Raw genomic sequence first — 16,989 nt, forward strand, 5'->3', positions numbered from 1 at the left:
GATCAATTAACATCTCACGTTCGACTCCAGGAAATTCTTATAAAACAATTCAATAATTTTTTATCATTAGTTTATTGATTTTTATTACAAAAAATTTTATTGTTCATTCTAGTCAAAGAAATAAATAATCAGTGATGTTAAATAAGTATTTGAGAAAAAATACTTGATATTTTTTATGATTAAAAAAGAGAAAGACGAATTTGTTATCCTTATTTGTTTCCTTTTCTTCTAGCGTAATTAATATTGATTCGTATATACAAAAATAAAGTTTTTGATAGTAATAAGATATATCTGTACCATTTGTTCATAAACTTATATAAACATAGAAATATATACAGATTTACAGTAATTTATTTGGCAATGCCAACAATTCCGCAATTGGAGAAACAGTTGTTTTCTCATGAGTTATGTGACATTTCAAAACGCTCAAAAGTTTTTGATATAAGAAGGAATGTCTATAAAATAAATAATATATAATTAAAATTTCCTACTTTTAACAGATACGAAATAAAAAATCTGAATTACTACCTGCTAGCTGGTTTACATATAGATAAATGATCTTGAGCAATTTCATAGAATTCACCTACTCCAGGATCTACGTATAAGCATTAGAATTTTTGTTAAAAGTTCAATAATATTATATAGAATAATTTTCATTGTATACGTACCTGCTGAATTAGAAGTAACAAATTGAAATGGAACATTTAATGGTGTTACATGGGTAGATTTAGTTTCACTAAAACTAATAATCTCTATGGGATAATCTTTCAACATATCGAGGAATTCGTTATGTAATTTTAATAATTGCGGCGACTCTGAACATAAATCACATTGTTTATAAATATATCTAAAATATTTTTAAACTAACATCATAATACAATTTTAATATACCTTCACGAAGTTCCTGTACTTCGATCGATGGCCATAGTACCATTTGTGTTGCTTGCTTTAATGCTGCCACGCGGGAACCACGATGTGGAGTACTATAAAATACTATACCACGTGTATTTTTACATATATTATTTTCATCACCATTCCTCCATTCTATAAAAAGAATAGTTGCATATATAAATATATAAATTTATATGAAAACGATATTAATATTTTATACTGAAATATGAAAACGATCCTAACCATCCACAAGCATTTTTTTCACTAATAAACCACCCATTGAATGACAAACCCAAACTGTTGGTCGTTTTCCAACACCGGCAATTAATAATTTTTTTATATATTCTTTACTTCTTTTGCCCATAGTGCTTCAAATGAACAAACAATACAAATAAATTACAAATTTTGAATAATTGGATGAAATAGCAACATTAATAATGTTATTTACTTTTTGTCATCTATTGGACACGAAGATGTCCATAGTGACAAATTAGTGTCATAATTTACTCCAATAACTCGAACAAATGGAATATCCTGTGGTAACCAATCTTTAGGCCAACACTGCGTCTTATGTCGTCTATCGTGATAAATTTTCTTCATACACGTATCATTTCTAAAATTGGAAATTCCTAAATATGGAATCATTTCTCAGCAAAACACATAACTTAAAATAATATTATACCCTTGGCAGAAAAATGGTCCATTTCCTCTAGAATTCGTACTTTGCGGGCAATCGTCTAGAATTACTTCAAAATCATGCCCCACTTTATCCCATTCACGTTTCCTCAAATCAGAAGTTAAATCTCTCAAAAAATCTTGTGACTGATCATCTACCAAATTTGAAAAATTGATTCCATCTTGTATAATGCAGGGATCTACAATTTATATAATTAATGTGAATAATTATATTTAGTAGAGATACGAGGTCTGTTTAGGAACAATATAAGGGTATATCTTTCTATCTGATCGTGCTGTTGTAAAATTATTAGTTAGCAACGATAGGTTATTTTGTACGAGTTATTTTGTATTATTTATAATACAAACAAACCTACAACTCCAACTTCAGATGTATCTGGATCTCTTTGCCTCCACGTTATAAATACTCCACCAAGTAGTCCATGTAAGAAAATGACATCTAACTTCGTGTTTGCTACAGTTTTGTGCAAAGGATGAAGAAGATAAATACGTCTTGGATATTTATTATTCTCATCCATATCTAAATTTGCCAATGCACGACTAGCTGCTGCTGCCAATCTTATATCACTATTTTGAGCCCATTCCACCAATGTACCAATCCAACCTTTAACCGAAACCATGAATAATATACAATATTTTAAGGAACAAAATAAGGAGACAAAATTGGAATCTACTTAATATATACCTGACTGAAAAATATCTTGCAAATACATTGAATGAAGTGAAATATTGGAAATTATTTTCGCAAGTAATATACATATGTTAATATCGTCATTGAAAATTTTCTTTATTATCATTAATAATGGAAGACCACCAGCATCAATAATATCTGAAAAGTAGGAAAGATTAGATAAAAATGTTTTAAACTGTTAGATTTTTACTTTACCTTTACTATATGGCTCAAGGCAAGAATGATGGCATAGCGCTTGAACACAATTCTGTAATAATTCTTGATCCCATACTATGGCTGGTGCTATAGCCAGCCCCAAGTTTGTTAAATCGTGATCAAGTATCAGACTGTCCTGTTTTCATACTTTGCAAATAATTAAAATGCGCACAAAATAATTTATATAATAGAAATTTAAAAATTTCAATGAGTATATACTTACAGAATGTATATCCTTAAAGTTTTTATTGAGAAATTGAAGAAGACAGGGATGTGTATTTTCACATAATGTATTTAAGTAAAGGAGCAAGTGGTATACTTTTTCTATTATATCCTGAAAAAAATACAATCTCTCATCAAATATATCTGTTAAATAAACGTAATTACAATAAATATATTGTTATACATGCCTGTAAATTATATTGTACATGATGATATGGTGTCTGTAAAAAAAATCTTGAATCAACATTTGGCATTCTTGCAAGAGACACTGCAGTTTTAGCATCCAACATTTGTGCAATATGCCGATAGTGCCAGTCTATAATTTTTAATTAAAAGCATTTAATTAAAGACTGTTTGTATGAAGATTAATAATAGCTAAAAAGAATACCTTTCAAATGCTTTAAAGAATTAAGAGTATTGAGAGCTTTTAAACGTTCTCTGTCATTGCCACTTTGTGCAATATGTAATAGTCTATATGCCACATTACGAGTTAATGACTTCCACCATTTCATTATGATATGAGCAAATGAAAATGATTCTGCTGGTACTGACGATTGTAAATTTTCAACTTTCCTTAACATGAGAACATCTGAAATCATAAGAACAGAGCTAATAAATATTTGGAGCTTAATAAATCATTACAAGCTAATGATAAATACCTTTGAATCGAGGGTCATCAATATAAATATATCGAGTATGTGGTTGGTCCTTGCTCAGAACATTGGTAGGTACAGAGGATTGTAAGATGTGTGATATTTGCCTTAATTGGTACAAAAACCAACAACCCCTACATAAAAAATATAAATCACTCAAATATTAATATATAATATTAATATATCATTAAATTAATGATACATTAATATATAATATTGATATATCATTACATTAATGATTTCTGAAAAAAATCCAATAAATAAAACTAACCCAACCACAACAATGCAGATTCCAGTTGATTTTACATACTCTATATATTTATGGTAAGTTCGTAATCTCATTGTAAAGAAATATTTTATCCTATCAAGAACGTGAGTATATTTGTATAACATTGATGTTTCAAAGGGTATTTAAAAATATATGTATATATATATACCAAATATAGGTATATATATATATATATATATACCAAAGATAGTCAAGATCGGCAATGTTTAATTATTTTACGGCCGTACTTTTATTTTCCAATAATTATTGATATGAATATTCATTAAGTATTATTTTCTTCTAAACATTGCAACAGATATTATTCCTACAATAAAATTATTATTATTTACAAATATTATTTACAAGGGTAAGTAAGATTTGATAAATTAGCTATTTATTGTTCATGGCGAATAGAATAGCAACTAAAATCATCTATAACCGAAAATGTTAGTAAACAGTATGAATATTTTCAAATCATAATGTTCATAGATAATAATGGGCGAAATTTATCCATACATGTTGACGTCAATATTAAAATGTAAAATAAACGAAATTTTCAATATTTCATGCACATCGAAGACTTAAATTAATCAAAATGCTTTTCCTAAGATAAACTTCTGTTTACATAATGTATTTACAATTTCGTGTTGGAATCTTTTCTATGCACCATTTCCTATGATTCGTATCGAAGTATATAAATTAATAACTGTTAAATCAGTTATTATACATTTTATCGTGAAAATTGCAAAATAAATGGAAAAGAATGATGAGACTAAGAGTAAATTTGTCACTGCGGACGAAGCATTAAACGATATAGTATGTATCGGCAGAGAAGGGATGCAAATGCGGCTGCGCCTGAATACGACAAACGGCCTCGAGGCGCTGCTCGCGCACCAACTCTTCAGTCTTTTTGCTTCCCATTTTGTACCGTACAGTACGTCCACCGAAGTACTGACGTTTCGCTGTGCCATCGCATGGCCGACGTGTGCATTCCGAGGTTCACTTTCGCGTGGTACCCGCTCTGTCACAAGTATCGCTTTTAAAACGTTAACACTTGTGGCAAAACATCAACATACCGATCTCAGAGTGAGTGAAAAGTGTGGTAAACGATGGTTTGTCGTTTTCACCGATAGAACAGTAATTCTTTGTCGAACACGTTCTTTCTGACATAATCCGGTATAAACTGGATCGAAGCAGATTCATCGATAAACGGATTGATCATTCATTTCAGAGAAAAATTACTAGATCCGGCTTTCACGTCGACGTGGACCACCTTTCCAGGCTTCGTCCCGTTGGTAATAAACGATTAATTTAGTTCGAACCTGTAAGCCGCGACCACGCGACACAACGCTCAGCGATGTCCAACGAAGAAACTTCCGCCGACCGCAATGTCGAAATCTGGAAAATCAAGAAACTTATAAAAAGTCTCGAAATGGCCAGGGGGTAAGTAGGTCGAAATTAATATTGCCGCGCCTTTTCTTATCAGCTGTTCGATTTTCTATTTGCACATATGCTTTAAAGAGCATGTGGTAAGTAAGAAGTAACGGTCTTTTCGTTCTTACTGGGAAAATGAGTTTCACGTGATTTTACAGGAAAAATTTTCGAGGTACTCGAAATTTCGAGAAATATATATCGTAGTTATTCGATGTTTTATCACGGAATTTTTTATTACATTAAAAAAAAAAAAGTTTTATTAATATAACGCTAATACAACCTCACATAGAAACAGATTGTTTTATAATATAGCATTGTTTATGATATATACTTGTCATGCATGGAATATCTTCTTTTGCAGGAATGGGACTAGTATGATTTCGTTAATTATCCCTCCAAAAGATCAGATATCGAGAGTAAGCAAAATGTTAGCAGATGAGTTTGGGACAGCATCAAATATTAAATCTCGTGTAAATAGACTATCTGTTTTGGGTGCTATCACATCCGTACAACATAGGCTAAAATTATATACGAAAGGTAATTTGAATAGATTATTGGAATTTTTTGTAATTTTGTTATTTATATCATATAAATGTGTTTATTAATTTATCCTGTTACATTTAAGGACAACTATTCCTGAATGAGTTCTTATTATGAATATTATATAAAGTATAGTGTGATACCAAGTGCATATATTCATGCATGTTATATACTTCAATAATATAAATTACACATTATTATTTTTTTTAGTGCCTCCAAATGGCCTGGTAATATATTGTGGTACCATTGTAACAGAAGAAGGAAAAGAAAAGAAAGTTAACATTGATTTTGAACCCTTTAAACCTATTAATACTTCACTTTATCTTTGTGATAACAAGGTAGTTTACATTTTTGTAATTTAGTAAGAAAATATCTGTTAATTCAGTCAAAGAAAATAAATTTCAACATATCTTGGGGTATTTTAGTTTCACACTGAAGCACTTACAGCATTGCTTGCTGATGATAATAAATTTGGTTTTATCGTCATGGATGGTAATGGAGCATTGTTTGGCACGCTGCAAGGAAATACCCGTGAGGTTTTACATAAATTTACAGTAGATCTTCCAAAAAAGCATGGTATGTAAATAATTAGTACGATATTTAATGAACAAAAAAAAAACAGTATACTTTATTTATTGAAAATCTAATTCCAGGTAGAGGTGGACAGTCTGCGCTTCGTTTTGCTCGGTTGCGTATGGAAAAGCGGCATAATTACGTTCGAAAAGTTGCAGAAGTAGCTACCCAATTATATATTACTAATGATAAACCTAATATTGCTGGTTTAATATTAGCAGGTAGTGCAGACTTTAAAACAGAACTTAGTCAATCGGACATGTTTGATCCAGTAAGTTCATGTAAATTGATATTATAAATATACGTATATATAATCAAACTTGTAAAAGTATGTTTGCATATTTTTATTATTTTAGAGATTGCAGGCAAAGGTTATAAAGTTAGTAGATGTTTCATATGGTGGAGAGAATGGTTTTAATCAAGCTATTGAGTTGGCTGCTGAATCTTTGCAAAATGTAAAGTTTATTCAGGAAAAAAAATTAATTGGTTAGTATACATACTCTAAAGATACTTTTTAAATATAAACGCGTAGAAGACAAAATTATTAATTCATTTTAAAACTGAGGACTATCTTATATTACTTTATCTAGGCCGTTATTTCGACGAAATCTCACAAGATACAGGGAAATATTGTTTCGGCGTAGAAGATACATTAAGAGCATTAGAGTTAGGCAGTGTAGAGACTCTCATTTGTTGGGAGAATTTAGATATTCAGCGGTACGTTTTAAAGAACCATACAAATGCAGAAGAGAAGGTTTTACACCTAACACCAGAACAGGAAAAAGATAAAACTCATTTTACTGACAAAGAGGTAAATTAAACAATTTTAACCATTTGATTAATAATATTAATTAAATAAACGCAACTAATTAATATAGAATACTTTTTTGTTGTGTTTAGAGCGGAGTAGAATTGGAACTTGTAGAATGTCAGCCTTTACTTGAGTGGTTAGCAAACAACTACAAGAGTTTCGGTGCCACTTTGGAAATTATTACAGATAAATCTCAAGAAGGCTCTCAATTTGTAAGAGGCTTTGGCGGCATTGGAGGTAAGTTTCCTTCTTTCATTTGTTTTTGTGGCTATTAACTTTGACTCGACTGAAAGTAATATACTTATGAAGTAATAATTTGTATTCATCCACTCAAAGTATACTAACAGAAAAGCGGCTGATTCCACTTTGATTAGCTAATCAGTAAGAGCAAAGGATATAAGTTTAATGTTTGTGTATATATAACAAACCTTTCAATACATTCCTAAAATGTGATTGAGTCTTGAGAATTTCCTCATTGTTGTTCCTCTGTTAATGAAACGTTCATTGCGTATCTTTATTACAAACAAACAAAAGTGGTATAAAATTTTAAAACATGGTCTTTGTCAAGATATAAATTCATATGTATGAAAAGTAAATGGTATTAAAAAAAAGTTAAAAATATGAGTTTTAATTATGGAGTATATCTTGATGCATAGGAATCCTCCGCTACAAAGTTGATTTCCAGTCACTGCAGGCTGATGAGCCTCTTGATGATGTTGACCTCGATGATTACTAATTTCATCTGTGAAATACTCAAAGTTGACCAGGTAGCTCTTTCTCTGTCTTGAGTGCATTCGTTTACATTTCGTGTATTATAGAACATATTACTTTCAGAACTGGACAAATTTATCAAACTATTTATGAATCTTGTATTAACTTATGCTTAAAAAAAAAAAAAGAAATAAATAATATAATTATAGGACATAATTATTATATTAGTTAATGACAATTAGTATAACATTAAAGCTTCGTATATAATAGCATTCATCAATAATCTAATTGTTTAATTAATGTACATCGAATTCTATCGTTATATTTGTTTGCATTTTAAATGTAGTCTGTATAGATATATAATAAATCACTTTATAATATAAATCCTGCACTCATCATGAAGAGATCAATTTCTATTACTATTGATAAAATGTGTTATTAATGTGACATTATAGTTTTGAGCAGCGATGGAGTTTTTTCCTTATATGTCATGAATTTATATTGTTATTAATAATTAAAATATATCCATTTAGTAAGTAATTGACGATAAATTTGTCCAAAAAAATTTGAAGTTTCTTCTGTTGGATTTTTCACTGAATAGTATAGTTCAATACTTCTGTGCAAATCTGTAGTATATGTATGTCTCTTCTGATGAGTTTGAATGTGAATATAGATATTTTTAGTTGTGAATTTCGAGGTATAATATTTACTTTTACGAATAAAAAGCCTGAAAACTTTGCTGTCTCCTTTTTTTCTTGGTGGTACAAAAATTAAGAGAAAATCTTGTATATATATGAAATGTGGATAATTGTAATTGAAGAGGGTGAGTTGAAGTATTCCAGTGTGTAACTTTTCTGCCTTGAGCATTATTAGATACTGTCTTTTTTTTTTAGTGACTGTACATTATAATGTTAGTAATTAAAATTAAACTGTAGGTACAATACACATACTCAATTTAATGGATATATAATATTGCTTATTTCCACAAACACAATTATTTTCATTATTTCATGATACATTTTACTTTAAATTTTCGTTGCATACTTATATGTACAGAGTCATTTACAACACAGACGATTCACATATAATACAGTTTCATTCATTTTTGGATACAATAGATATTTTTGGAACGTTGTCATGACAATACTTCATCTATTACACACACAAAGATATTTTTCATTGTTTCTAAACTGTTGTGGATATACTGTGTGTTCGCAATATGTTAATGAATAACACAAATACTTATAAGAAGAATAATTTTATAAAAATATTTAACTACTGAGATAGCACTATTATATGTATTTTTAAATGTTGTGACAATAATTTATCAAAAAAATGTGTATATATATGCGCGCGCGCGCGTGTGTGTGTATATATATACATATATATACACACACATATATATATGTGATTTTCAAAATAATATCGAAACCACTATTTCTTATTTTATTCTGCAATAGATGTATATAGGAAATTCTCTTTATGTGCATGTAAAGCTTTTTAGCCCTTTTATATTTTTATAGGCCTAATAATATTTTAGATATTGTGTTTGGAATCATTGTTCTTTTTTTCTTATTAAAGTTTATATACTTTCTCTACACATATTTATTATAATTTTATTCGGTGTTTTTAAAAAGTTATTTAACACATATTCAAAGATTTATTGTATATTTAATATAAATAGATATTAACCACTTAAATATCCATTATATTAAAAGTATCATAACATACAATTAGTTCAACAATTTTGTTACAATTATATTTAAATTAAAAAGTTTTAAGTTAGAATCTTAGTTGAAATGAGACTAAACGCATATTTTAGTGACAATATTATTATAAAATATTTTTTTAAGATTATCTAATGTTTATATTAATATACAAACATACCTTGTGTTACTGCTTGTATAAGGAAATAATCACAAATACTGCTTGCTGCATGTTATGCAATAGGCAAATGTTCATTTCACTACCAAAGATAAATTATGGTTTTATATTTTTAAAAAATACTTAAATGCTGTTATTAATGATAAATAATATCAAGTATATATAGTCTTTGGTGGTGAACATAAAACATAATAAATAATTATTTATGTAATAAATGGCTAGGCTTTGTGAAATAGTCGAAGTATTTGATCAAGCATAAGTACTAATTGATGGTTTGTTTCCATTAGCTTGCATATTGGGAAAGGTATAGTAATTGCTTTTTACCATTTTAGTGAAAGAAAAAGTTGTGAAATTGACTGTACTTTATTAACCCTTATCATCGTACTTCTTAACATTAAGTGTATTTTGCTATAGAATGTTATACATCGTATAAGAAGTCATTCTATTTATTACAATGGTATTTTTCTCCTTTATTATTATTAGCAATACTATCAAGATTTAGTTATTAATATTACATTATTAAATCTATTCTATTTTATCTTTTGTTATTAGTGAAGTTGCTAACTTATAGAAATATTATTTAACATAAAAGGATGTAATACATTTAATATATAATAACACGAATAACTGTTCATTTACATAATATTTTATTAGAATGTATTCTTTATTACCTAATAATTTTGCTATCATAGCAATTATTTTTATATCCATTTTAGAATTAATTGCTTGCTATTCATTTTTGATAAAATTATGAATTAGAACTTATGTTTTAGATTATAATTTTGAAAATATGATATTCATTATATGTATAACATTCACTTACTTTACAGTCATATTATTAATATATATTTCCATATATCATGTTTATATAGTGATAGCAATCTTTCATTTTTTCAAATTGTATTGAATAGTTATAAAAATAACAGTGTTTTTGTAAAGTATTACTTTCTAACACTTTATTAAAAAATTGGAAGGCACTGTGAACAATACATTATGCATGATTAATAATTATTATATTAAACTAATTCATCATAATATTTCTACAGATTATTGATTGCAAATTCTATTTTATTAATTTGATCATGTAACTTCTTTTTTTTATAGAACATCATTCGTATTGTATTATTAAAATACTTTTCATTTATTTCTATAAATTTTCCATAGCAAAACATTTTGGATAAATTTTTGGTGTACTAAAATAGCATTTTGTTAATATGTGTTTTACAGGTATATTGCGGTACAAAGTGGACTTTCAGAGTATGCAACTTGAAGATGTTGAGGTTGATACCTTTGATCTGGATGACTATTAAATCCGTGACTCGACAGACAGTTCTTTTAGCTTCATAGGAAAACATAAGTATATGTTCTCCCTTGCATCGTATTTTAAGAGAGGCACATAAGAGGACATGTTTATAAAATTTATTATATGATGCAACACACATCATAAAATTATTCATTAGAATTCATTCGAGCAATTCACAATCAATACACAAAGGTGAAAAGCACAACACGTGGCGCGCCGATAATCCATGTCCATGAAGAAACAAAGGCAACTCGAAGACTGTGACACTTAATTAAGCCAGCTTGATACCTGCCTATCTCACAGAACATTACCTTATATTACAGTTACATTCTTTAATTATTCACATGGATTTATTTAAATAATTACACGCGTTACAGTGCTGAATATGTTTGTACAGTACACGGTTGGAGATATGATAATTTTGTACCAAATTAATGTTTTGCCATCTTGTCATGAATTTTACGATTGAAAAATGGAAAGGAGGAAAGATATTCAGATAACATGAGGACGAATGTAGAGTTATTTTTGTTCAGATACAACCATGGATAAGCTGTAATAAACTGATTATCATAAACATAAAGTTGCGTATCGTGTATTCTATACCGATTACTAAATTCATATGAATAATGAAGAGTTCTGTACATAGACTTAAATTTTTAATGGCACTGTTGCCTTAGACATAAGTTAAGATCGCGTAATATCCCAGGAAAATAAAATCTTTCCGTCTCATCGAGTGATACACATATAAACATATAAGAGATAATTTTTCGTATCTACATTAACTTTGCTGGCTCTCGACTCTTATATTTTGTACACTCACAATTGTATATAACAAATGCTCCGCAAGTGTATCGAGATATATCTTTTCGATTGTTACAACGGTGCACTCCGTTAGTAAAGAAATATCTTCTGCAATATTTAAGTAGCAATTATTGAGAATCTTACAAAATTTATTTTAACATTGTTAATTTAAATTGCTTATCCATATGATGCCTTTGTAATAAACAATAATATGTATGTATAAATGTGAGAAGAATGAAACGTGCAATTTTGGTGAAGTATCTTTTATGAAAAGTCTCTGTATAATAAAGGAAGATTTGCAAATACCGTGAATCTTATGGTGAAAATAATGTATTGTTAATTAATAGTATAACTAGATTATTTATACTATTATGCCATATGTGATGCAAGGATAAAGCTTTATGAAAACTTCATCAAAATAGAACGTTCAACAAAAAATGACCTGGCTTATGGTATGTGCACAACGAATTCCAAAACATGGTGGTTTAAAAGTATTGTATCTGTGTATTGTCTTCAAGGCAGCGAAATGTTGAATGTCAGCTTAATGTTTCTTTAAATTTTTATATGTAAACATTCTTTCGATAGGAATCTAGATAATTATTTATTACTACATCGGTGCGATTATTTCTTCTGCTTAACAGAAGATTATTTTAAGTATACAAGTTCTAGTTCTAAGAACTCGGTAAACGTCTGAAAGAGATTAGGAAAAAGCCGTGTAATCTTGAATAATTTTCGGTTTTTTTTTGTTTTTAATTTTTTTATAAGGTAAGGGAATGTGAATTTGCAGAAGAACGCATGAAAGAAAGGAATTAATAGACGTCGTTCGTACATCTCATTTAAACAAATCAATGACGTACTTAGATTATGGCTTGCCTATGATCTCTTCCATAAGCATAGTTGTATAATCTGCTAACAGATTTATAATTTTTGGCAATCTTATTCTCCTGTATTGCTCTAACAAAATATTTTTGTTCTTTCAAATGTTATTTTTTATCTAACAAGGCAATACAAAGATGTAATCGTTATAAGTTTTTGCTTAATGAAATTTTTCAAAATGTGTATTTAATACCTCATATTTTACATGTATTGTACGCGTAAAGTACATTCATGCTATACCCTACAAATTTTAATTCGTTTTTACTGAAATGAATACGAGGATACGGTAAAAATATGAATATCGAGTTTACGTGATAAAATGTTGGCCGTACCATGATACATGTTCTATAAAAGATGTTTTGTGAAGTGATAAAGAGGGATATTGAAATAATGGCTCATAATAATGAAATGATAGTTTATGATACTTAAATGTAGTCTATGTGACAAAACATTCTGATTATGATGATAGAAGTTACCTCGATAAAAATTCATAGTGTTAACTTATAATTATCTTTAACTCTATCAAGTAGTTAGCTCATATATCTATGTTTTGTATGTTTTGGTATATGTGGTAGTTATTAACAATTAAAATTGTATTATTATTTTACTGTTAATAATACGGAATCGAGAAGAATATAAATTTTGTAAAACTAACAATGAAATATTTTAATCGCTTTCGCTTCTCTTCGAAAATATTTTCAATTTATTTGTTAATTAAACATTATTTCCAATCTCCCTTTTTTCACATACGCATTACACAAAATTTATACGCAAAGAAAATTAACGTATCGTTAATATCAAAATTTAATAAGAATCTGAATAGAATAGAATATGAAAAAGTGAATAAGAAGTGAAAAATACAGTCTATGTTTCTCATGCAAACAAGTTGCTATTAGAACCCGAAAATGTCACAATAATATTTGTTTTCACAGGGCACATCCAAGATAACTATTTAAAAATATTTTAGAATTGTAAAAAGTATGATAAATAATAGCGGAGATAGAATGGAAAAATAGATTTTAACGTTTTTGCTCTGTGATGGATCCGATCACAATGAGAGATATTTCCGGGTTCCAATTATAACGTCTTCTTACATTTTTGTTAATGCTCTCCCTTTTATATACGTGAATTTTACTTACATGAAGTAACAGAAAAAATTCTTTATATTATTGGTAAGACATACATATTCGCCTATGGAACGAGGTGCTATTGAATAGAAATTTGAATAGAAAGATGAAAAGAAATTGAAAGAATATAATAAAAGAGAAAGTACTCTATGAAATACATCTTATATTTTACACCTGGATGTACCCAGATATCTTTGCTTAGTATGTATATTTGAACGGATCTAGTTAAATGTATTTATTTCTTTAATTTCTTTTGAAGTAACATTAGTCTTGTAAAAACATTAAATTATATTTATATATACATATAGCTACATCACATCAGAGTTTTTTTATACTTGTGTATTTCACATAGTAAAAGAGTATTGATGTTAAGGACAATAATACAAACAATTATCTATGCTTATAAGATACAGTATAAAAGTTAAATAGATGTAAACTTATAGCAAAGATGTCACTCTTGTATATAATATTTTATAAATTTTTATTTATAATGATACTACTTGTCATCCTTATCTGGTACCAAGAGATTAAGATTGGCATCTTTAGTCGTTGATCCTATAAAAGTTTCCTCATCTCCGCGAATGGATAATGTGGTGACGGAAACATTTGTTCTTCTTTCATCCATCATTGCAGCCCTTGTCCAATTTGAACTGCTGCATTTTATACAACTATGCGAAGGTATTCTGTCTAAACTCACTGTTCTATTTCCACAATCTCCACATTTGAAGAATCTTTTCACCGCATCAGCAACACGCAATGGATGATTCTGCTCTTTGCACATTTCAGAAGCAGAAAAAGACGTATATTTACAAATTAAACATCTAACAGCTTTACAAGGAACCTTATAAGTAGTCAACATTTTCTCTTCCATTCTTTCTTTCATCTCTAGCTTATTGAAATATTTGTCTTGCTCTTGTTCATAAGATTTTTCAATGAGATCAGTATGAGCAGATTTAGTTTGCATCATTTCTTTAAATTTATCTGATAGTACATTTGATTTCTTTGCTTCTTGCCTTTCATCATTTTCTGATTCTCTTGGACGTTTTTTTCCCTTTTTTAGTTTCTCCTCTTTACTCAAACGTACTTTGTTAGGATCTTTAGGTTTAATTTTTCCATTTTCTTTAATCCATTTTACAGCATTATTTTTAGCTATGTTAATTTGTTTTTTAGTTATAGGCTCTGACAAATCTATCGTTCCTCCAAGACAACCAATACCTAAGCGAGGATTTGAAGATAGAGAAGACAAATTTTTGTTTCCTATATTATTATTTTTGCAGGAATTTAACTCTATTAACGTAGATGAAGAGGATGTCTTGTGGACTGAAGATGTTTGCGATAATACAGCAGCTTTCCAACCTCTCGACTTATTCATCTGTTCAAAGTCTTTTTTTATTTGTTGTCCTGGTATATCTGCTTTCACATTTTGATTTTTTACATTATCTAAACTATTGATAGTTGAATCATTAATCTTCTGGCTTCCTGAAAGTAATGCCAATCGTTTGGCATCTTTTTCTTCTAATTTTTTATTTTTTACAGCAACAACAGCATTAAATTCAGGCATATTGTTGAAAAATGATTTTTGTTTTTGCTGTGGTTTTTGTTTTAACATATCTATTGAAAATTTCTGAGTATTACTAAATGCCTGTAATTCTGCTCTGCGAGAGCATTTCTTGTATTCTTGCTTGATGTGATATAAACAAAATTCACAACGACTAAGATTTATAATAGAACTACATGGTTCTCCATTCTTTTTCCTGGACTTGCATTTCCCCATATCTTTAGATTTACCAAGTATCATGACCCTCTGAGGATTATCAACCGATAATGTTGCTAAATCAGAATTGTCTTTAGATTCCAAGACATTTGGATTAAGAATACCTATCACAGTCCCAATAGTAGTTTTCCATAGTGTTTTATATGCATTACTAAACATAAAAAGGCACACAGTATTCATATTATCAGATAAATCGCTTATTTTCCATATAGCATATGTACTTCCTTTTTGAGAAGTTTTTGGTGTAGATTTATTTATTAATACTCCTGCAATTACCCAGTCTTTCTCCATTTTTTCTGGATTAAGATGATATTTTATTCTTGATACGGTAACAGGTACTTTATCACTCATACGTGCTTTCAGCTCTGCTGAAGAGATTATTGGATTAACGATTCTTAATCCAAAAAATGGATCACTGTAAACATCTTTTGCTGTAACAATAGCATTATTTGTTACTGTATTTAAATTTTTATTGGTTTTTGTTGCACTAAAATCAAATGTTCTGCTGCTTTTACGTGGAAGTGGTCTATCCTCATCTTTTTTAATAGCTTCTTTTTTTAATAAAGTTTTTATATCACGTCCATAATTGGAATATTTTTGTTCCTCGAAGTAACGCCTGTCTTCATCATCCGAAGAGTCAAGGGTATCATCATAAACTTCACTTTTTTCCTGGGAATTAGTAGATTTACTTTCATCAGTTGTTTTAGGTGTACTGTCTAAGAAATTAAAGTCTAGTTCTCGAAGAGTTTCTTTTCGAGTTTCTTTTTGAGATAATTCCTGATTTTCTTCTGTATCATTGTTAGCTAAGAGATCATTTAAAATATCAGAATCACTATCATTATCCATTTTAAACATCTAAAATAAAATTATTTACTATAATAACTATACGAATATAACTAATATTTTAGCAGTTTTAAAAGTATTTAATTAACCTTTATTACTTACAAATTACACGCAGAAATTGTTTACTTTTAATACAGAAGATGTTAAAACTTAATCGCTAAAAAAAATTATATCTTTAAGACCCCTTATTAGTCAGCTTAACGCGTTCATTATACAGGTAAGCAACAAGTCACGAGTGATTATCAAAACAGCCTGCCATCTTTCCCGCCATTTCTTAATGACAAGCTATGTTTTCATCGGTACGACCAAAAAATTGCTTCCCGAATCTGTTTCGTATTTGTAAAATTATCACGAGTAGATATAAAGTTTCTTTTAATCCAATTACTTAATATTGGAAACAATTAAGTATTATGCCTTTCTAAATAAATCGTATTAGTGGCCCGAAAATTGGACAAAATAGAACTAACCAATAAAATTAAGTATTCGGTATTACAAATAGATAAATTAATGTGTGCAATTTGAGGTACTGTTATATTATACGAGTATACTGCAAGACATCATACTCTAAGAAACATAGTACTTCTAAAAACTCTAAATACTAAATACAAATTACTAAATACAATTGTACGTATATATAAATCTTTATAATTTCTGATGTTGTTTGAAACAAATTATATCTTTTAAGTTCAACATAAT

General features: G+C 28.7%; 3 protein-coding genes across 7 annotated transcripts; 1 reads left to right on the forward strand and 2 right to left on the reverse strand.

Moving 5' to 3' along the window:
* Positions 1-53: 53 nt before the first annotated feature.
* LOC117210239 (protein SERAC1-like) lies at positions 54-3,782 on the reverse strand. Its single transcript, XM_033453051.1, has 15 exons — positions 3,620-3,782; positions 3,355-3,482; positions 3,084-3,284; positions 2,884-3,011; positions 2,697-2,807; positions 2,474-2,609; positions 2,273-2,416; positions 1,940-2,191; positions 1,574-1,766; positions 1,340-1,504; positions 1,135-1,259; positions 892-1,044; positions 669-815; positions 529-595; positions 54-455 (listed from the first exon to the last, which is right to left on the reverse strand). The coding sequence occupies exons 1-15, from the start codon at positions 3,739-3,741 to the stop codon at positions 341-343; spliced, it is 2,187 nt and encodes a 728-aa protein (XP_033308942.1). The 5' UTR covers positions 3,742-3,782; the 3' UTR covers positions 54-340.
* A 709-nt stretch (positions 3,783-4,491) lies between these two features.
* On the forward strand, positions 4,492-12,508 carry LOC117210241 (eukaryotic peptide chain release factor subunit 1). Of its 5 annotated transcripts, none has more exons than XR_004488068.1 (12): positions 4,492-4,702; positions 4,848-5,059; positions 5,412-5,587; positions 5,801-5,928; positions 6,016-6,166; positions 6,244-6,434; positions 6,520-6,649; positions 6,754-6,974; positions 7,064-7,211; positions 7,631-7,741; positions 9,857-9,878; positions 10,797-10,898. XR_004488068.1 is itself a non-coding variant. In XM_033453055.1 (12 exons), the coding sequence occupies exons 2-10, from the start codon at positions 4,974-4,976 to the stop codon at positions 7,708-7,710; spliced, it is 1,311 nt and encodes a 436-aa protein (XP_033308946.1). In that variant the 5' UTR covers positions 4,492-4,702; positions 4,848-4,973; the 3' UTR covers positions 7,711-7,741; positions 9,857-9,873; positions 10,797-12,508. The 5 variants fall into 5 exon arrangements, 4 of the variants coding, with proteins under 4 accessions (XP_033308946.1, XP_033308947.1, XP_033308945.1 ...); XM_033453055.1 differs by having other exon boundaries at positions 9,857-9,873; positions 10,797-12,508; XM_033453056.1 differs by lacking the exon at positions 9,857-9,878 and having other exon boundaries at positions 10,797-12,508.
* A 209-nt stretch (positions 12,509-12,717) lies between these two features.
* On the reverse strand, positions 12,718-16,563 carry LOC117210240 (protein MCM10 homolog). Its single transcript, XM_033453052.1, has 2 exons — positions 16,396-16,563; positions 12,718-16,305 (listed from the first exon to the last, which is right to left on the reverse strand). Exon 2 carries the CDS (start codon positions 16,303-16,305, stop codon positions 14,173-14,175), a length of 2,133 nt encoding a protein of 710 aa, XP_033308943.1. The 5' UTR covers positions 16,396-16,563; the 3' UTR covers positions 12,718-14,172.
* Positions 16,564-16,989: the final 426 nt, after the last annotated feature.

This window comes from Bombus bifarius, unplaced genomic scaffold, assembly GCF_011952205.1.
Source record: "Bombus bifarius isolate JDL3187 unplaced genomic scaffold, Bbif_JDL3187 scf7180000008199, whole genome shotgun sequence".
Classification (NCBI taxonomy): domain Eukaryota; kingdom Metazoa; phylum Arthropoda; class Insecta; order Hymenoptera; family Apidae; genus Bombus; species Bombus bifarius.

Coding starts and splice junctions, on each gene's coding strand:
- LOC117210239 (XM_033453051.1), bottom strand. CDS start 3,741: ATGTTATACAAATATACTCACGTTCTTGATAGGATAAAATATTTCTTT. Junction 2,192..2,272: donor GCAAGATATTTTTCAGTCAG/GTATATATTAAG, acceptor TTTCGGTTAAAG/GTTGGATTGGTACATTGGTG. Junction 456..528: donor ATATGTAAACCAGCTAGCAG/GTAGTAATTCAG, acceptor TTTATTTTATAG/ACATTCCTTCTTATATCAAA.
- LOC117210240 (XM_033453052.1), bottom strand. CDS start 16,305: ATGTTTAAAATGGATAATGATAGTGATTCTGATATTTTAAATGATCTC.
- LOC117210241 (XM_033453054.1), top strand. CDS start 4,974: ATGTCCAACGAAGAAACTTCCGCCGACCGCAATGTCGAAATCTGGAAA. Junction 6,167..6,243: donor AGATCTTCCAAAAAAGCATG/GTATGTAAATAA, acceptor ATCTAATTCCAG/GTAGAGGTGGACAGTCTGCG. Junction 6,975..7,063: donor CTCATTTTACTGACAAAGAG/GTAAATTAAACA, acceptor TGTTGTGTTTAG/AGCGGAGTAGAATTGGAACT.